Source organism: Mastigoproctus giganteus, chromosome 4 (genome assembly GCF_048544385.1).
Source record: "Mastigoproctus giganteus isolate SK-2022 chromosome 4, ASM4854438v1, whole genome shotgun sequence".
NCBI lineage: Eukaryota > Metazoa > Arthropoda > Arachnida > Uropygi > Thelyphonidae > Mastigoproctus > Mastigoproctus giganteus.
In genome coordinates this window covers 193,198,129-193,220,822 of record NC_143578.1, presented here as the reverse complement: position 1 = coordinate 193,220,822, position 22,694 = coordinate 193,198,129, and the positions used below count along the sequence as shown (strand labels likewise).

Sequence of the window (22,694 nt, the reverse complement as noted above, 5' to 3'; positions counted from 1 at the left end):
CTCAGCATTGTCAACAGGGGTGTCATAAACTAGCGATTTCATATCACCCCAGAAAAAGAAATCAAGACATGATAGGTCGGGTGACCGAGCAGGCCAACGCACGGGACCACCACGTCCGATCCACTGTTGACCAAATGTGACATCCAGGTAGTTACGAACATCTCCGCTATAATGGGCAGGGGCTCCATCGTGTTGGAACCACATTGTCTGTTGCGTCGATGCAGAAATCTGTTCATCTCTCAAAAGTTGTGGCAATACTTGCTGCAGAAAGGTCAAGTAGATAGGTCCGGTTAGATGACACGGTAACAGGTAAGGTCCGATGAGGTGATCTCCCATAATACCGGCCCATTCATTGACCGAAAATCGAATCTGTGCTGCACAACGTCGCACGACGACTTCTGTGTACAATACCGCTTCAGGAAAGCATTTCCGACCCCACATTGCTATATGATTTCGAGTTGTCAGGATGTACCCTACCCCTCTTAGAAGTTCTGAAACGTTTAACTGAAACACCCTGTATATATATATATATATATATATATATATATATATATACACTGTGTAGATATTTAAAAAGATAGTATGAATCAGAGCTGTACTACTCAATATGTTCTACGTTTATAATAATATTAGTAAAAAATATTATATTAAAAAATATAATAATATTAAAAAATATTAGTAATAATATTAGTAAAAACTCCTCTTATTATTCTACTAATAAGATATTTAAAAAGAAAAACAAAACTAAACATTCTTTATCTGTTTAGATGACTGAAGACCGTAGCCATGACTTGGTCCAGGTTTATCGTCAGTATTTCACAAAATCAATCAATGCCCATAATTTGGCACTTTTTATTGATTCCTTTGTCAAGTAAGTTTTGTGACAAAAATAATTGATATGCTAATTATTTTTTTTTTGAACAATTATTGTTACAAGTTTCTTTCATTAAGTTTATGAATGCTTTAATGTATGTTGCAGGCGAAATGATCTTGGAATTATAAGAGAAACAGACCCTCAAAAAAAGAAAACTGCACGCAATTTCAAGTAAGTATACATGTCTATACATGATAGTCCTTTGACTTACAATAGGTTGTGTTCTGAAAAAAAAAGTGCCATAAGTTGAAACCAATGTAGTAGGGGACCAAAGGTGTGAGAGGCAACATTTTATGTATATGAATATAGAAAGTGTATTTAATCAACTTGAATCATATGTAAAATACAGTAATCATGTTAAGAAAGTTTCTGACTTGATTTGGACTGAATACTGTACACTATATTTGCAATTAAAAAAGAAAAGAAAACATCATTATCATAATGTTTTAAATTCAAATACAGCTGGAATGGCATTTTTGGGAAGACAGTCTTCATTGGTGACCTCCCAAGAATGAGAAGAAAGTAGTTCCTGAACAGCAGCAGTGGTACTCCCGCTCCCCATTTTGTCTTAAAATTCCAGTAAACCAGAAGCAATCTTGTCACAGTATTCTTCAGCTTCCCAAATGTTGAATCCTGAAATCCTTCCAGGTGCTATCCTGATCTGTCTTTGAGAGCCTGGGGAGAGGTTCTTGGGTAATATGCTTTAAAAAAAATCAATCACCCCTTGGTCCATGGGCTGGAAAAGGGATATTAGTGTGTGTGTGTGTGTGTGTAGGGGGGGGGGAACAAAACAACCTTGATGTTGGGGTCTACATCAGCAAGGTATGGAGGATGTCCAGGAGTAATATCAGTGCTTTAATTGGTAGGTTATTTTGACAATAACTCCAAACAGCTGGCAAAAGAAGTCTGTGAGCCACTCCCCGAAAACAACCCCAGTTATTCAGGTTGTCGGATGGATTTCCAGATGACATGAAGGCTCCTTTAACTTTAGTGAAGGCTCCCTTTATCTTGGGTTTTCAGCAGTGGCGTAGCTACCATGTAGGCAGGCAAGGCCTCTGGTCCCCGGGCCCTTTAGGGACCCGAGGTCTTTGGATGTCTCCTTGTTTTGCAATTTTCATTAATTAAGTAGGGGCCCAAACATGTTCTTTGCCTACACTACTGGTTTTCAGCATCATAAATAAGCAAGGGTTTCAGCTTGCAATTACCTGCAGCATTTAAACCGAGCAAATAAAAATGTCTCCTTTCCTGTTTTAAAACCAAGCATTGATTTTTCTACCTGGCCAATTTAAATTCTTGAAGACATATTTTTCCAGTAAAGCCCCTAGTTAACCTTGAAGACTTTTTTAGAACGATAAACTGTCTCTCCACTGACTTCTGCCAGTTTCCTTGGAGAACATTCAGCTGCTTGTTCATTAATACTAGCAGCTTTGCCCCTACGTTCTGATGTTAGGCATGCCATCCCTAGCCTTAGAACACAAATGTCCCCTTACTTTCAATGAAACGTTCATCCATGAATCCCCCCCCCTCCTCCATGCTAGTCTTCAAAAAACCTTTAAAGCGTTGGCCTGAATGGTGTAAAGGTTTAAAGGCATAATGTTTTGTTTGGTCTTCAATCCAAAAAAAATATCAAAGGTATTTCTATTTTGACCTCAAATCCTAGAAAATGTTGCAGGCTTTCTTACAATTGTTGAATGAGATGATGTTGCACTTTTAATTTCAGCACTGATTTTGGTCTTTTTTTTTTTTTTTTTTTTTTTTTTTAGAATTATTTTCATGGTGTGCAGTCAAGATCCAGTTACCTTCCAATTTCAGACTTTAATAGTCTTTTCTCATTAAGTTTTATTATTTTTAATAAATGATTAATATAATAATATATATTAAATGATTATTTAATACTTTTAATGTATTGTAACCCTTTCTGCAATGTTTCTCTACAGCAGAATTACTTGGGTACTGCTGTTTCCTTTTATCGGACATTTTTAATTATGAAATATTAATTGGAAAAATACACAAACCTTTATCACTGGATCTTATCAAGAACCAGACCAACTAAATAGTGTATACTGTACTATATACACATCAGTGCATTATGTAGTTGCAAGTCAAATTCCTACTGCAACAAATTTTCTAATTATAGTAAACCTCGTGTTAACAGACTACACGGGGATAAGACCTGTTGGCTAAGGTAAAGAAGGCCAACAGGAGAACCTCGGGAAACTTTTACCGGTCAAAAGCATTTCTCAGTACCGCAGTTTCTCCCCTCATTCTCGGTAAACAGATGGTGCATGTTATTAGTAGTGGCAGTAGAAGTCGATAACGATGTATTGATTAGTTTTTTCTTATTAAAAGTAGATTATTGGATTTCATGAGTGGGCTGAAATTTACTTATGTGTATACCCGCCAGACTGCCTCAATCTTAGGGTGTTTATCCCACATTCCTGCTGTTTTCACCCGATATGAAAATGACTTCTACTGACAGTGCATATTATCAGTAGTGCAGTAGAAGTCATTTTCCTATCAGGGTAAAACACCGGGAGGGGGGGGGGATAAACACCCTAAGACTGAGGCAGTCTGGAGGGTGTACCCATAAGTAAATTTCAGCCGCAAAGGCATTACACTCATGAACTCCAATAATCTGCTTTTAATAATGAGAAAAAACTAATCAATACATTGTTATTGACTTCTACTGCCATTACTGATAACATGCACCATCAGTTTACTGAGAATGCAGGGAAAAGATGTGGTACCAGGAAACGCATTTGACTGCTAAAAGTTTCCCATGGTTTTCGTGTTGGCTTCTTTACCTTCGCCTACCTGTTTTCTAAATCTGACTGTCTGTTAAACTCATAAGAAATAAACAGTCACTGAAGTTGCTGGAATGATAGGAAAAAGAGGTATACTCTAAAATGTTTAAAAAAAAAAAAAAAAAAAACCATTAAATGTTATGATACTGTATTTTATTGTACTTCTTCTATCAAGTAGAAGAGCTTATGCTGAAGTGTTCTCAGATACTCTCACTGGAGCTGAAAGACAAATAGTAAGGGAAAATTCTGGTTCCCTGGCTTTGCATTATTGTGAAAATATTTCAATTGATGATAAATACTATTAGATTGAAGCAGTAATGTTACTAGTTCCCATTAGTGAAAAGCCTGGTTCAGTGAATTCTGTCGTTTATTTCTAAGTCCATTCAATTGAGGCCTATTAAAAATGAGGATTTAAATTGCATCAACACATTACACAGAATCAAAATGACTTGCTGTATATTATTTTAAAAACAGTATCATTGATTTTATTCATCCAAATGTCTTTTCATTGATTCATTTTTTTTTTAAATTGTAGCATATAGATATAATAGCAAACAATTACATTTTCCACTTGATATTGTTCAATGAGAACAGGTTCGGATTTTTCGCTCATTGAAACAGGACAAATAGTTTAAAGAAATTAAAATATTAAAAGTGTAGGTTATCCTACCGTAAACGAGTCAAGTGTCATTGGTACTAAGACTGTTGAATGAAGAATGATTGTAATCTTTCATGGACAACTGTACTGCTTGCTATTTCTAGCTGAGCTTCAGAATTTAAAACCATACCAAGCTGCATCACATAGCAACTATGCAGTTGACTTGTGTGCATGTGACTTTGGCAGTTGATCAAGTGTATGCCAGTTCAGTTTTGCCTATGTAATAATTGGATGTGACACGTGAGGAACAGTATGCTGCTCAAAATTTTTTCTGACTCAAGAAAATATCAGCTGAAGCATATGAAATGTTAAAAGAGGCTTATGATGAATCTATGCTTCCATATAGCACAGCTTGCATGTGGTTTAGAATGTTTCTCTACAGCAGCATTACTCAGGCACTGCTGTTTCCTTTTATCGGACATTTTTAATTATGAAATATTAATTGGAAAAATACACAAACCTTTATCACTGGAGCTTATCAAGAACCAGACCAACTAAATAGTGTATACTGTACTATATATACATCAGTGCATTATGTTGCCAATATGCTCAGGAGACATGATTTAATCACAAAAATTGGTGGGCCTAGAGCTCAACCACTGCTGTCACCACAGAAACCATAAACACTGCTTCTGTAATCATGAGAGGAATTTGCTGTGTAGTCAACTGGCAGAGAGGTTGAGAATATCAGTAGAAAGCATGGACAGTACTCTCCATGGCCATTTGCATATGATGTGTTTTGCACACTGGGCTCCAAGACTACTCACGCTTGAGCAACAGAAAGCTTGCATGAAGGTTTGTCAGTAGCTGCAACAGATGGTTGCTGAAGCTGGTAATGTTTTACATAAAGTGATAACAGCAGATGAGACATGGTTTAATTTCGATGCAGAGAGTTAGCAGCAAAGCTATTTGGAAGTCCACATTATCGTCAACACTGAAAAAAGCAAAATTTGTGGATTCTGCAGGCAAGGTTATGGTGATCTTTTTTTTTTTTTTTTTTTTTTTTTTTACATTCAAGGAATGGTTTACCAGCATGTTGTGCCCTGTCATACGACTATTACGGGACCTTAATACAAAACTACTGCACACTTTACAGGATCACATTCCTCGCAAATGACCATAACCACAAGCAGATGAGGTCTCACAATAATGTGAGACCTCACATTGCTCATATTCTCATCATGTATTTAGCTAGCATTAATGTCAAATGTGTTCCTCATCTACCCTACAGCCCTAACCTTGCACTCTGCAATATTTTTTTATTTCCAAAGTTAAAGAAGGAGCTGCAAGGAAAATGCTTCCAGTCATCAGAAGAGATTGTAAAGACATTGGAGGCAATTCTCAAATGCATGGAAAAAATGGCTTCCACCACATTTTTGAAGAATGGCAGAAACGTTGGAGTAAGTGCATTTTAGGGACTACTTTGAAAAGGATCATCAATATAAGGAAAATTAATAAAGGTATGTTGTAAAACAAAAATTTATCATTCGTTATTGAACAGCCCTCACATATATGCAGTAGTTTGTTAATGACATAAGTGGTGATTGATATATAAGTTGAGGACCATTTGTATTGGATTCAGTTTTGGCTTTTAATATTTTTTGTTTGGATATTATTATTATTATTAGCTATATGGTGTAAGGAAGCCCAAGGCTTATACTGCACCAGCCAAAAAAAAAAAAAAAAAAAAATTCTCAATGAGAGAGAAAGAATCACCAAGAAGAGAAGAATAATGATATCCAGCTCAGGACCCTGGGTGTGCCAAGCCCATACTCACCAGATGTGAGCCCCTGGGGTTAATATGTACATATATGAGGGCTGTTCCGAAAATATGCGGACTGAGATCGTTGCTCTGAGTCACTTGGGAGGTTGGTATGGGTCTCCTTTCCGAAGTAGTGTCTTTCACATTCTATACACCTTTTACAGCGGTTCACTATCTTCTGAAACACATGCTGCAGCCCATTTTCTGAAAGGCATTGCAGGATAGCAGATGTGGCAGATTTAACTTATTCATTTGTGTTAATTTTTTTTACCTCTCAACTCTTTTTTTGAGGCTCAGGAAAGTTCAGAAATCACGTGGTGCGAAGTCTGGGTTGTATACAGAGTGGTCTTGTGGTTGACAACTAATTTTTGCTAAAGCTTGTATTGCTGGTTGTGCAACATGTGGCCTAGCGTTATCTTGAAGAAGAAACCATTCTTGATTAAGCAGTGCCAGTATTTTTTTGCGAATTGCTCCTTTGAGATGAACTCGCAATGTCATAACATTCTCCTTTTTCAGTTTGTTTCTCAGGAACCCAGTGCTGCAGTATTATTCTGTAGTATCAAAAAACAAAATCAACATATTTTTTTGATGAACAAAAATTTTTTTTTTTTTTTTTTCAAGATGGTGAATCACCTTGTTTCCATATGCTTGACTGCTGTTTGGACTCAGGATCAAAATGTTTAATCCACTACTCGTCACACGTGATTATTTTATTCAAAAACCACCTTTGTCTAACTTTACACAAAATTCAATCACGATTCTTTGTGTAATAATTAATGACAATATCATTCTCATCCCCCATCATAAAACACACTTCACGTAGACTGTTACAACAAACACAAAAATGAATATTATGTGATACACTTGCACAAACTAACTAAGAATAGTTGGGGGAACATTCTTAGACTGAAAACTCGTCACTCGTTTCCATAGCAATGAATCAGTGTTGCCAGTCCGCATATTTTTGGAACAGCCTGTGTGTGTGTGTGTGTGTGTGTGTGTTTTAATTACTATTATTTTTCACAGTATTAATAGTTTTCTGTGTGTTTTTTTTTTTTTTTTAGATGTCATGTTTTGCTTCTGGCTGGTGCTCTTTCCCCTCACCTTGATGATACTGTAACAATGAACAGCAGACTGGATCCATCCAATTCAACTTGGATGAAAGTAAGCAAACTTTCTGTGGCGATAATATAAATTATCTCCACTGTTATAGTTAATGACATCACTCAGGAATTTCCTCACTGTCTTTTACATGGATGTATGATAATTATCTGAAAGGTGACTGATATATGGTTTGTCATTATTAGAAGTTAATGAAAATATGCACCACGTGTAATTTTGTTTTAACCCCTTCATGGATTATCCCGAGATCTCGTATTTAGTTTTAAAAGTTGTTTGGAACTTTACGAGATATCTCGGGATAAAAGTAAACAATAATACCTCCAAATTTAGGACTGAAACGTATTTTCTCGGGCATTTATCCTGCTAACTTTGCATTAGCCAAATAAATCTTGAGATTTCTCAAAGTGAACTCTGAGATTTCTGGCAGCAGATGATTGGGTTTCATTTTACTTATATTGTACAGCAATGTCAGAATGTATTTAGTTCACGATTATTGCTTGTGGCGGAAGGTTACCGCTTGTGCATTCCACTTGATTTTTTAATTTATTTATATAGCGAGTAGTGAAGAAGAGATTAATGACGATTCATATTGTGAATTGGAAACTTCTGATGAATCTGTTTCAGGTTTTGATGAAGAAAATGGTGATGTCAGTGTTTTAGATGCTAGACAGTGGTTCAAAACTGACTGCACTAAAGATCTCCTCCTGGCCCCTCGAAGATTTCCATTTACTGCACAGCCAATTTTGCGCATTGAAAGCAATACAAAGGGTACTAGGAAAGTTTTGCAATATGACGCAACAATGAATCACAGGAAGCTGCATGTTGAGACATGTTCATACGTGCATAGTAGCCGCCGTGCCGTCGATGGGCTCAGTTATTCATTAGTAGTGAGAGTGTAAAGTGCTTGCGATGGCATCGTGGTCACGAAATGAGATAAGGACAGTTTTGCGGTGTAATTTCGTGCGTGGTTTAACCATAGACCAGTGCTTAGAAGAAATGACTCTTGCACTAGATGATGATTGTCCACATCGTACAACGATATTCAGGTGGTATAGAGAATTCCAAAGGGGAAATTTCACTCTGGAGGATTCTGAGAGGCTGGGAAGGCCACGAACGTCAGTTACGGAGGAAAACGTTACTGCTGTAAGGAAAATGCTTGACGTAAACAGGCGAGTGACCTACCAACAGATAGAGGATACTTTGGGCCTAAATGCACCAGCAATTCGTTCGACTCTGCAAGATCATTTGCACGTGAAGAAACTTTGTTCTCTCTGGGTGCCGCATCAACTGACTGAAGAGCAGATGACACGACGTGTGACTTGGTGCCGGGAGATGTTAAAAAAGTTTGATACGGGACAATCTCGGTATGTGAAAAACATCGTGACAGGTGACGAGACTTGGCTGTACTATTACGATCTGCCGACCAAGGCTCAAAACAAAGTTTGGGTCTTTGATGATGACGACACACCCGTAATTGTCAGAAAATCCCGATCTGTAAAGAAGAAAATGATAGCTGTATTTTTCAAATCGAGTGGAATTGTGGAACGTGTCGTTTTGGACACGCAGAAGACAGTCACAGCTAAGTGATATACTGAACAATGCCTGCCTAAAGTCATTGGATCTATGAAGAACCTGCGGCCAAAGTCAAGAATGGACACCTGGTACCTCCATCACGAAAATGCTCCAGCTCACCGCGCCAAAGCCTGCACCGAATATTTGACCACGACAGGACTGAAACTTCTCGAGCACCCTCCCTACAGTCCAGACCTTGCTCTCTGCGACTTTGCACTGTTCCCGCATGTGAAAATGAAGCTAAAAGGGAGGCGGTTTTCCAGTGATGAGGACCTTCTACGGGCTTGGGACAACGAGTGTGCTTTACTCCCTAGTGAAACTTGGCAGAACTGGTTTAAAGATTGGTTTCGGAGGATGGAGAGGTGTATCGAATGTAGAGGAAATTACTTTGAAAAAATTAAATAAACAAAGCTGTATTGCAAAACTTTCCTAGTACCCTTTGTACAAATGAAATGACTCCCTATACTTTTTTTTTGCTTTATTTTTTGATGAAGAACTAATCAATCTGGTGTGCTATGAGACTGATAAATTTGCAGAAAAAAGTGGCACTTTTGATTCTAGTTGGACTCCAATGTGCATGCTGAATTGAGAGTATTTTTTGCTCTGAAAATGCTGCACGGTATTGCAAAAAAACCTGGAGAATATATGCACTGGTCAAAAAAAGCCATTACTTGAGACACCAGTGTTTGGAACTACAATGGCTCTTGGGCATTATAAAAAGATAAAACAATACCTTCATTTCTCAGATAATGAGTCATATGATGCAAATAAGCACCCAAATCCAAAACTAAACAAGATTTATGATGTCTCTTGCTTCTTAGAAAATAAATTTACAAGTCTATGTTCCTAAAAGAGACATAACAATAGATGAAAGCTTGATGCTGTACAAAGGAACACTCGGTTGGGTGCAGTACATGCCATTGAAGCGCTCAAGGTTTGGCATAAAGTATTATATGCTGTGTGAATCTGAAAGTGGCTATGTTTGAACTTTTGTAATATATGTAGGAAAAGGTACAGAAATGGATCCAGACTTTATTGGTCTTCCAATGTCTACACAAGTGGTTTTGACTCTCATATTGCCTCACCGTTGACAATTATTATACCAGTCCCCAATTAGCTGATATTCTTATCACAAAGAAAACTGATGTTTATGGTACAGTGAGACTAAACAGAAAGGAAAAGCTGAAAAGGCAAGAGGTTGCTGCTTTTCAAAGAGAGGAGGTCATGGCCTTACGTTGGAAAGATAAAAAAGATGTAGTGTTGTTATCTAGGGGGCCATCATCCATCTCGGGAAGAAATAGAAACTCGAACAGGATTAGTGAAGAGATCCATAGTAGTTTGTGACTATAACTTTTCCATGGGAGGTGGTGTAGATAAAGTTGACCAGCATTTGGCGAACTATCCCCTGCCCAGGAAACAGATTAAAAAATACTACAGGATTTCTTTCACCTAATGGACCTAGCTGTGTGAAATTCATTTCTGCTGTATAAAGCCATGATTTCAGATGGCCGAAAAGCTCTTTCACCCTTGAATTTCAGATTGGACCTGATTGATGAACTTATCAAGAAATATCACTGTAAATTCCACCAGTTAGAAAGGGAAGACAGTTCTCAACAACCCACTCAACTTGCTATTCACCAGGCCATTATGCCATTGATATTCCACCAACTAAGAACTTTCCAACTAGAACTTGTCAGGTATGCTCCAAAAAGCAGAACAGAGATGGCAAGAAAATTCAAAAGGAGACACGTTACATGTGTGAAACATGTGAAATTGGCCTTTGCATCACTCCTTGCTTCAAGGCCTACCACACCAACTAAAATTACCTTTTTTTTTTGTTTTCTTCATGAAATGCCTTTTGTTTTTTTATGGCATGCTTTTTTTTTATGGAATTCAATTTGTCTTTCAGGGAATAAAGTAAGTTTCCATTTTTTTTGTGTTTTTCTGTTTCTTTTAGCTCAAAAGTGCTAATTTATTAAAAAAAAATCTGTGTCATTTGCACACTTTCTGGCATACACAAGATAACTCGGGATAGCCCAAATGGGTTAATTACTCCCATGTATTTTCTACTAAAAAATTTATAAAAAAACACAAACTATACAATGAGTATTCGCATGATGTATACTTTTAATCTGTAAAATAAAAAAAGCTGATCCGTTATGGCACATTTTCAGGAAAAAATGTTCCAGGAAGGGGTTAAAGATGTTTATTAATGTCGTCCTTCACTTAATACAGGTTTGCTACATTTCAGGGTTCTGCTGAAGCTTGCCTTCAGGATGCTGGAGTTGGGGTGGGGGACATACAGATAAACAGATTACAAAACAATTTATAGTAAATATAATTAATAAAGATGCTATGTATGTAAGTGTACAATTGATGTGTGATTTAATAACAAAAATAGCTTCAATGAAGCTTAAAATTTAAGTCCCGAGAAGTGAACCAAGAATGTGATGCTTACTACAATAATTTTTGGTGAAAAAGAATAATTTACTCTCTTTTTATCATTAAAATTTGTTTATTGTAAGTTTGAACTGTTTTTAATTTAATATAAATTTGGTCTAATAGTAATGGTTTCTTTTCTGGACTAATATATATATATTTTTTAATTTCTAAAGTACTCTTTAAACTGAACAAACATTACATTCTTGGTTCTTTTCTCAAAAGTAAATTTTACGCTTCTCTGAACTTATTGCTGTTATTAAATTGCATATCAGTTGTATGCTTACATAGCAACTTCATCTTTTATATTACCATGAATTGTTTTGTAATCTGTTTCCATCTCTGTACTCCCCCCTCTCCCAAATATAGTGCTCGAAGATGAGGGTTCTACAGAACAGTGAAACATAGTCAATGTCTATATTAAGTGTAGGTCAATATGGTGACATTTCAATATTTTAAAACAAATTCAAGCGTGTGTGTAACAGTGTCATTTATTCTCATTTAACTTCTAATAAAGGAAGCATGGTAACTTTGAAATATTAAAATATAAAGTGTACATGATTTGCCAAAATTATTTTCAAACCTAAAAGTATTAATTTATAAACCACTGAAGAGATTGGTACTATAAAGCAAAGAGAGTGAGATATCACAATGTTTACTGGTATAGCTAGACTGCTAAAATTGAGTGGGCATCCACAGCACTGGGAAACAGATATGGCAAAGACTGTCGTAGAATAAAAAGAGAGGAAAGAAACAAAGTGGGATCAGAAGAAGGGCCACAAAATGTAGACAGATTGGATATAAAAATTTTATCATTTAAAATAAGGATGCAAAATCATCCACAAATATGTTGAAATATACTGGGTGAGGTAGGAAATAGGCAATTTTAAAAACTCAGTAATTAGAAAATTTGTATTTGCCAAATTACAAATATGTTATCTTAAAGTACATCGTATGCCATTTATTTTTTTAAGATGATATCCGTGAGGTGACTTCCATCTCTATGTTAATATTCTAATCTTCCTTAAGTGTTTCTCGTGATGCTGTGCTGCATCTTCAAAGGAATTCCAGCAATTTCTTTGTGAGTTCTTTCTTTTAGCTCTTCAACATTGTGTTGGTAGTGAGAGTTGAAACCAATTGGCTTCATTAACTTGAAGAAACTTAATAGCTAGTTCAACAGTCAAAAAAAGTTGATCATGTTAGCACAACAGCCTGTGCTAACATGATCACAGTTGTTACCCTTCCATTATCATCTTCAGAAAAGTATGGGCTGATAATCTGTGAGATGAAATTGTACATTACTGTTGGAAGTTTGATTCTGACCAATAATGAAAGTTTTATTTATACATTAAACCATACCATTTAGATGAAAGTAAGCTTTATCAGATATCCATAGATTGTGAATAAAGTCTTCATCATGATCCATTTGATTTAGCATTTCTTGACAAAGGTTTTTACACGTGAGGAATTATTGCAAGGTTTTAATTCTTGCAGTACCTGTACTTTGTGAGGATGAAAATTTAAGTCCTGGTGCATTTGTTGTACACTCCCAATGGATAAGTTGAACAGTACATGTCAACATGCAGAATGTTTTTGACCTCCATGAGAGGCAGTCCTGACAGCTCCACATGTTCCAGTACAAGCACTTCTTATTTCACCTATAGGCTTCTTTTTGAAAGTTGAACCAGTTTCTTCAAAGTTATATATACCAATGTTTTAATGACATAAGCAGACAGTACAGGATCTTGCTTAAGCTTAAAGTGAATGCAAAATAAAGGTTGAGTGGCCTCTTGGCTGTCATTGTTTTTGTAGAATGCTTTAACGGCAAAAGTATGTTGGGTGACCCAGTTCTCCTCACCACACCATTACCCAGAAAACCCTTTTTTAAAATCGCCCGTTTCCCTGCCCCAACCTGTATAAAATCTTAAACAGCATCCCAAAGATGCTAGCCAGTGCCCAAATTGTTAAATGTCACCACAACTAAAATCCAACAAAAAAAGGTTATGCCAGTAAAACATAATGAAAAATTGAAAATGAAAATGAGGAAGATATCAGCCAATTAATTAGTCATCCTCAGAAAGATATTTGATTAATGACTGGCAATGTTGTATTTTGTAAACCAGGCAAAAGTGCCCAAGGTAACTTATTTGAATAGTAGCTTTTATACTATGAAAGGAAAGATACTGTACTGAAAACCAAAACATTAGAGAAAGAGAAAATTGAGTGACTGTAAAATATATGTATACTGTTTATGAATACTAAGCTCAGAGTGAGCAAAGTTAACTAATGTGACCCAAACTCTAAAATAATTCTATTAGAGTAAAGGCTATGGCAGCAGAAAACTTGCTGTTGAAGAATATAATGGAAGGAAAAACTGAGGGGAAGAGGTGCAGAGGAAGACCTGCAACTAAGTGGAAGGATGGGATCAGTGAACTTCTGCGCATGACACTTTGCGATGCTGCTCATATAGCACACGATCGATTCAGTTGGAGGAATTTGTTGGCGGCCACAACAGCTCCTCAGGGAGCTATGTAATTGGAAGAAGAAGACATAGCAGATATTGGCTCGCACAAAGCAGCAGAGATAAAATCACTAAAAAAAAAAGATTGTTTCGCGCACACACACCCACCCCTCTAGTACTTATAATGGGACATCCACTGGAAGCACTTTGAATGATAAAAAAAAAAAAGAGCAAAATTTGTAAGGATTGTAAACTTTTAAGATTTTTCACTTTCTGCCAATTATTGACTATACTTCAGTTATTTTGAATCTGTATAAGAAGATCCACTTGAAAAAACTAAGCTGTCCAGCGTAATTTCGTAAGGTACTATTTCTTTAGAAATTCTCTGTTTATTTTCATATCAAAACTCTTGATGTCAGAAGAACCCTGGCTAATTTCAAATTTCATGCCCCTTCTAGGCCATCAAGACATTGGCAGACTTTTTGTATCCATCCATCCATCCATTATTGATATCAAGAAACATAGTCCTTTTAACAGACCCTCCTCAGTTGTAAATGATCTCAATTTAGATTGCTTTGACAACTCAGTTAATATCCTTAATACGATTAATATCCTTTTGTTTTCCCTTGGTGCAAAAAGCGATGTAATCTAATTAGATCTCCCCCCCCTTGCTAAGTTCCTAATTTATTACAATTATTTTTATTGTGTTACACATACACTATAATTGGGTGCTCAGTAGTGTGCATGTTCAGCTTTAATAAAATAAATATTATCCCATTGTTATAGTTAATAATATTACTCTTTTCTTATTATATATCTGTATTCTAGCAATATTTGTCTCTGTTACTTTGCATCAGCCTATATCTGCTACATATTTCTCACTTTATTCCCCTACAATTTCTTATTACATATTTCATTTTATCTATTTTGTGAGATATATGTACATATATATCTCACAAAATAGATATCTTTTAATTTACCATGAATTGTTTTGCAATCTGTCTCTGTACTCTACATCACTCATTCGCCATTCTCAAAAATTTCTGGGAATCATTGAAAATCCCTTTATTGGATTTTTTTCCCTTCTTGCGAAGAGACACGTGATTTATGAATTGATAACTGTTGCTTTGTTTGAATGGTCATAAAAAAAAAAATACTAAATTATACTCCAGCAATAATATGATCAAGCAGTGACAGATCATCATCAGAATTGAATTGTCATGAAATTATCATGTAGTTGGCTTTCTGGACAGCAGTAAACATTTTTGGTGTGTAGTGTGATCAATTCACTATAAGATCATACAGGATGCCTGACAGCTTCCATGTGAAACATTTGAAGTTTCCAAAAATTAATTGGCCACTCAATATCAGTTTCTAAAAATAAGATGTTCAGCTTCTGTAGTTTTTTCAATTAGTTATTTTTGACCCTTCATCTTGCTTCTTATAGGCTCCTTCCTTTCCCTTCTCTCCACCCTCCTTGCCTCCCACCACCATAAATTGTTTGAAAGAATTTTCAGTCCTCTCTATAGGTGTTTTTCATCATTCAAAGTGCTTCCAGTGGATTTCCTATTATAAGTACTAGAGAAATACCAGTGTGTGTGAGTGGGAGTAAAGGGGAGGAAGAAGGTAAAACTGGGATGGGGAGATAGGCAGGGAGCATGTGTGTCAGTGAAACTGTATAATAAGAGAAGGGAGTCATTTATTTGTTTGTGTGCCTTACGTATTACAAACAGTAATATATATGTATAGTATTTGTCTATTCAACGTATTTAAGTAATATTTTTAATCATTAGTGTTAGTTCGGTCTTTTATAATTTTATATTTTAAGTATAGTAGTTTTATATATTCAGTTCTGTTTTTATCCAGTTAATATTTTTTTCCATATTTATTTTGGTTTAATACATGGCACAATTAATTACAGTAAACCCCTGCTATTCGTGGTATCTGTCTTCGCGTATTCGCGATCGCTGATTTAATATAAAATGAAACCTAAAAAAATGTGAATTTTAAAGTGCCATGAATATTTTCCGCCATAAAAAACATGGGTGTGGCTAAAATTATCTTTCCCGGTCAAAACAGCACTCAGTGGGTGGGGGGAGAGGGGTGACAAAATCGCGAGCATGGATGTTTCTCGCTAATCCTTGTTCAGTATGTGTTATGCACTTGTCATGGAAGGTTTCGTCGTTTGCTTTTAATTTATATGCTTATAAATTGAATAAATTTATCAATTTATAAATTGATATACTTACAAAAGTGATAAATCTACCATTTTGCAGTGTAAAACAGACTTTTTCGAGTGTGTTAGCAGAAGAAAGTGACTATCGTAGACAAGTTCTTTCTAACCCGTACAAAAATATGGCTATGAATAATAAGGGAAATGTGAAAATATCAAAGAAGGTGATGACATTAGCGAATAAAATTGAGTTATTAGACAAAATTTCTAATGGTGAAAGTGTCTCCTCAGTGGCAAAACATTATATAATCAATGAGTCAACGGTACAATCAATCAAAAAATCAGAAGAAAAATTCCGCCGTAGTGTCCGTGAAAACGCGCTAATTGCTTAAAAAATTTGCCCTGTAACTTGTGATGTTAAATTAGAAAAAATGGAAAAAGCTTTAAATCTGTGGATAGAAGACTGAACTCAAAATAAAATTCCGTTAAGTTCACTCATCATTCGTGAAAAAGCAAAACTCCTTTATCAACACTTTAGCGAAACTGGTGATAGCACTGGCAGGATTAGTTTTTTTTTGCTAGCAAAGGTGCCGGTTTGAAAGATTTGTTTGAAATTTCTAATAAATATTACATTTAATATTAAATTGTTTCTTATTTTCATTTCGATGCCATATGCTTGCATTTCACTATGTACTGTCTATGTACATAGTCATATTATGAAGGTACATATAATATATATGCATTATGGCCAAAGTAGCTTATGCGCCATCAAACCTCCATATCAACAAAAAAAAAAATATAATATATACATAGACAAAATTTTAGACTAGTTTTTCTTATATATTTCATACTTTGGAACGGAACCCCTTTATTACTATGGGAGCCATAACTCGGTATTCACGTTTTCAGTATTCGCGACATTTCTCAGGAACGTAACCCCCGCTATTCGCGGGGGTTTACTTTATTTTAAACATCACTTCTTGACAAATTTTGGATTTCAGTAGATAGCACTCACTAGAACCTTCTGTGCTGGCAGTATTTTAAACTTGTTTTTTGTTTGGTGCAGGTATTGGTCTTATGGCAACATTACAGATGTTATGTTTGCAATATAATTTAAGCCTAATTAAAATTTTTTTTTTTTTTTTCATTTTGATTTATTTTTGTAGTTTGTTTTGACGTGTCAAGCCAGTGTGGCAGATACCAAGTTACATTTTTCACTAATGTTGTTTGGTATAAACAGGCGGCACATAGTGTGGGTTGTGGGATCGTTGCTGGTCCTTAACAACAAAACTGTTGAATTTGCATATACACACTATTGATTATTAAATATTTTAAGTATTATATTTTATAAGTATTTCATTATCGGACAATTAGTTATTGTCTAATTGTATGTCTTTTGCAACTAAAGGACCTTTGTTTGCTGTTCATCCTATATCTTTTGCTTGCTGGTCCCCTCTTCATATTAACTTATTTAGCATTATCATGGCCATTGCTAAAATACCTATGCTATTGATTGATCTTTTATTTTTTCAGTTTTTATTGTTTGTTTGTTTGCACATTTTAAGTGAAGTCTTTTCGATGATTTGCAAAGTTTACATAGGGATTGTCCATCAAGCATATCCTTGCTCTGGCCACCACCCTCCAACTTCAGAAATCAATGATTCAATTGATCATGATCTGATTGGGAGTGATCGACCTTTAACTGTCCACAAAGTTGCTGATGAAATTGTTTCATTATTGCTTGTGGGATATGTCAATAAATTTTAACACAAGATTTAGGATTACAAAGCATTTCAGCCAGTTTTGTGCCTTGCATGTAATCTTTTTAAACCTGCTACTGCTGCTGGCCCACACTTTTATTTCTTCCATCATTATTGGTAACAAATTGTGGGTGTATTGCTATGATCCAGAAACAAAAGCTCAGGTTTCTCATAAGAAAACTCCATCCTCTCTGAGGTCCAAAAAAAGCAAGGTAATCTTGATGAAATACGAAAATCATGCTTATTGTGTTTTTGGCTCACAGGGTTGTTCATTTTGAATTTGTTCAGAATGGTCTAACAGTGCACCAGAAATATTACCAAACAGGTTCTGTACTGATTACACAGTGTTGTGGAAAAATGGACTTCAAGGAATTGGTACTGGCATTGTGACATTGCTCCTGCACTTTCAATGCTTTCCGTTGAAGAATTTATTGCAAAGCACTCCATCACTGTGGCTTCTTATCTGCCATACATGCTGCATTTAGTTCGCTGTGTTTCCCTCAAGCTTAAAGTCCCCTTGAAAGGTCACAGTTTTGCAACAACTTGAAGAAATTATTCAAAAAGTGAAAAATTATTCTCAGGAACTATTAGCAATTCCAAAAACAGCTAGCTATCAGAAATACTTTGGGAAGTTACAGAAGTATTGAAATCAGAGTATATACAGCATCAAGGAGACTATTTCTGAAGGAGATCCAGTAAGATTCTTCATTTCCCAATATTAGTTCAGTCCTGAGCATTTTGATCACACCTCGTATACTCTAGTTAAATTTACATCCTGATATTTTTAACAGTGCTGCACGGCAAACTGAAAAAAAGTGGTAAGTGTAATGAAAGACTGTACCCCTTTACAGTTAAAGTTTGAAATTAAAATATACTGGATCCTCACCTTTCTCTTATTAATGTTACTGAGGTTGAGTATCTGGCTGAACTGTTCTTTGTTGCACTGTTTAGAGTGTTGTGCTGTCAATTGGTTTCCCTGTAAACTTTGCCTCATAATGACAATCACTCATTTTTCATTCCACGAAAAAAAAAAAAAACGGTGATCCATTTTCAACTTTACTTTGTAAAACATATCTCACAGAAACACTATGGATACCAGCCATGTATGTTTTGCAGCTCCGGTGAACGCTGAGTTTTTATTTATATTTAGCCGTTTTATTGACTTAATTGTTATATTAAATTATATTTATAAGTAGCTTTATAGTCCTAGTCAAGCTCCTTAGTTTATTTTGAATTTGGATAGTGATTTTGAAAGTTAATACTTAAGTGTCCATAGATTTTGCTATTCATAACTTGCTGCCATTGTTATACGATATGGAATAACATAACATATATGCCGAACTTGATAGCATAAGGTTTACCATAAAACTAATAGTAAAATACGTAACACTGTATTAGAAATTAACTTAGTATAGTATTATCAATTAATCAGAAAAATTTATACTCTTATTAAATTTAATTGTTAATTAAATTGTACTTAAACGGAATCATGACCCAGACTAGAGTAGCAAAGCAACGAGCACAAAGTAGCAGTAGTGCTGTGGCTTGGGGATGAACCAAAGGGGATAATTCTCCAACGCATCAGTCTAAAAAAATGTGTGAAATGTGAAATGTTTGCAGACCTGTCTAGAACAGAACCAGATCTAGCCAAGATTCTCCAACGCATCACAGTCTAAAAAAATATGTGAAATGTTTGCAGCTCCGTTTGCAGACCTGTCTAGAACAGAACAAGATCTAGCCAAGGAGGATGTCTTTGTGTGTGTGCTAGGTACAGAGATTGTGAAGAAATTACGTGCCAACTCAGCATTCTGTTGGACATCTATGAGAGTTTGAGGTGTAGGGTAGATGCTCTCAAGGAAATTAATAAGAAGGGCCATCAAACTCTCAGCTGCCTAACTCAATGGCAGAGCTCACTGCTGTGCATCAGGCAACACAGCGGAAATCTCCAGGGCAGAATGTGTTGGTCCCACAGAAGCTAGTTATTGTCAGTGACTATTGTTAGGGAGACGGGGAAAATATTATGCAAAAAGGATAGGTGGAACAGGACCAGGGTATGTCTGCCAGGGGCAAAGGTTGATGATGTTGTAGAGCGGATATCATCTTTTAAGGGCACAAAGGTTATATTGTTGTACATGTTGGCACTAATGACCTTAAGAGTAAGAGATCTGCAGATTTACTTAACAAGTAGAGGTCAATATTGAAAAAAAAGTTGCAAACTAGGGTTGAATTTGAAAGTGTCTGCAATTCTGCCCAGACACGATAGGAAGGAATATATGATAAGGGCCCTGGAGAGATTGTGCAATGCTTGTGAGGCAGAATTTTTTTTTTTTTCAGCATGGTCTGTGCTTCCTAACAGGAGAGACTGCTTCTACAGGTATGAGATACACTTAAATAGAAAGGTACAAGAATATTTGTGGATGCTATTGAGGTAGTGTTAAATAGGTCAGAAAACTGCTATCTTGGGGAGATTGACAGTGCCACAGGCAGAGGTGAAAGTGATTTTTGCACTGCTTCTATTGTAATAAGCAGCAGCCTAGACAGCAGGTTGTTGGAGATTTCAAGAGCTGCTGGGAGTCATCATGGAACAAGTAAATACATGGGCTGTGTTAGGGTAACTAAGAGTAAGAACAGGTGCATGTATACTTGCATGTACACCAATGCTAGAAGTATAGTAAATAAATTTGATGAATTTCAAGTGTTGATCAAGATATCAAAGGCAGATATTGTTGGGATATAAGAGAGATGGTGTCATACAGATATAAGCAGTGCAGAATTGGAATTTGGGGAGTATAATGTGTACAGAGAGGATAGACAAGGTAGGAAGAGAGGAGGGGTTATTCTATTAGTTAAGAAACACAATCTAAGGAAGTACATCCAGTTGACATGGGAGGACAGTGCAGTGTTGACTCAGTTTAGTGTGACATATGCACTGGGAAAGGGAAAATGAGAGTAGGAGTGTGTTATATGCTTAATGACTCTGAGTGCAACGAACAATTGTGCAGAGAAATAGTGGGACAGGAAATCAGAATGTCTTGTAATGGGGATTTTAACTTTCCAGATATTGACTGGAACTTCTGGGTTGGTCACTTGCATGCTATCAAGACTTTTGTGGATTTATTGGAGGATTGATTTCTACAGCAAATGTTTGAGGGGCAACCAGAGGGAGTAATACTCTTGATCTGATTATCAGCAATGATTATTCATGCATTAATAATTTGTAGATAAAGGAACAACTAGGTGACAGTGATCACAGTCTGCTGATGTGGGATTTACTTAGATATAACTACCATCAAGGGTAAAAGGAAGGGTTTTTGTTTTTGCAAAGGTGACAACACTGGTCTCAAGCAGTTTTTAAATTCTATACAGTGGGATCAACTGATGGTGTTAAAAAGGCAGAAATTGCCTTCAAGGAATTAATCTTGGAAGGTGCTAGGACTTTCATACCAACTAAGAAATACAGTAAACCCCTGCTATTCGCGGTCGCTGATTTAATATAAAATGAAACCTAAAAAAAAATGTGAATTTTAAAGCGCCATGAACATTTTTCCGCCATAAAAAACATGGGCGTGGCTAAAATTATCTTTCCCGGTCAAAACAGCACTCAGTGGGTGAAAGGAGAGGGGTGACAAAATCGCGAGCGTGGATTGACTGATCATTGTTCAGTATGTGTTATGCGCTTATCATGGAAGGTTTCGTCGTTTGCTTTTAATTTATGTGCTTATAAATTTATCAATTTATAAATTGATATGCTTACAAAAGTGATAAATCTACCATTTTGCAGTGTAAAACAGACTTTCAAGTGTGTTAACGGAAGAAAGTGGCTTTATTGTGGACAAGTTTTTTCTAACCCGTTCAAAAATATGGCTAAGAATAACAAAGGAAATGTGAAAATATCAAAGAAGGTGATGACATTAGCGAATAAAATTGAGTTATTAGACAGAATTTCTAATGGTGAAAGTGTCTCCTCAGTGACAAAACATTATAAAATTAACGAGTCAACGGTACGATCAATCAAAAAATCTTAAGAAAAAATCCGCTGTGGTGTCTGTGAAAACACGCTAATTGCTTAAAAAATTTGCTCTGTAACTCGTGATGCTAAATTAGAAAAAATGGAAAAAGCTTTATCTGTGGGTAGAAGACTGAACTCAAAATAAAATTCCGTTAAGTTCACTCATCATTCGTGAAAAGGCAAAACTCCTTTATCAACACTTTAGCAAAACTGGTGATAGCACTGGCAGGATAAGTTTTTTTTTTAGCTAGCGAAGGCACTGGTTTGAAAGATTTGTTTGAAATTTCTAATAAATATTACATTTAATATTAAATTTTCTTCTTTTCATATATGCCATATGCTTGCATTTCACTATGTACTGTCTATGTACATAGTCATATTATGAAGGTACATATAATACATACATAGACAAAATTGTAGACTAGTTTTTCTTATATATTTCTTACTTTGGAAGGGAACCCCTTTATTACTATGGGAGCCATAACTCAGTATTCGCGGCATTTCTCAGGAATGTAACCCTCGCGAATAGCAGGGGTTTACTGTACTGTTCAAGATTTAGACCTAAATGGATGTCAGGTGAACCAATGATACTCGTTGCAGAGAAGAAAAATGTGTGGGATACATATAAATTAGCAGATTACACAGAAGCCTATGGGAGATATAAGCTAGTCTGTAATCAAGTCACAACGTCAGCCTTAGGCAAGCAAAGGCTGATTACGAGAAATCCTTGGCAAAGGATGCAAAGAAAAACAAAGACTTCTTTACTTATCTGAACTCTAGATGGAAGGGGATGAATCAGATTTGTCCGCTTGATGTTGGTGGTATGATGTTGATGGATCCTGTTCAGATAGCTGACAAACTGAATGAGCATTTTGCATCTACATTCACATATGAGGAATTCTGTAGGGAAAGAAAGAACTTAAGTTTACTAAACTCTTAACAGGGAGCTAAATGATTTTGTAATGATGTAGAGCAGAGCGGAGGAGAAATTGTTGAGTTAAACATAAAAAAGGCACATGGGACTGATGGTATCTATCCAGTTATATTGAAGGAAGTAGGA

General features: G+C 35.9%; 1 protein-coding gene across 1 annotated transcript in view; it reads left to right on the top strand.

Moving 5' to 3' along the window:
* Positions 1-22,694, top strand: part of LOC150087292 (protein NDRG3-like) — a 206,624-nt gene that overhangs the window by 147,469 nt on the left and 36,461 nt on the right. The window contains exons 8-10 of the mRNA XM_090371112.1: positions 768-871; positions 980-1,045; positions 7,163-7,262. Coding sequence (XP_090227238.1) covers positions 768-871; positions 980-1,045; positions 7,163-7,262 — 270 coding nt within the window. The remainder of the gene's footprint in view (positions 1-767; positions 872-979; positions 1,046-7,162; positions 7,263-22,694) is intronic.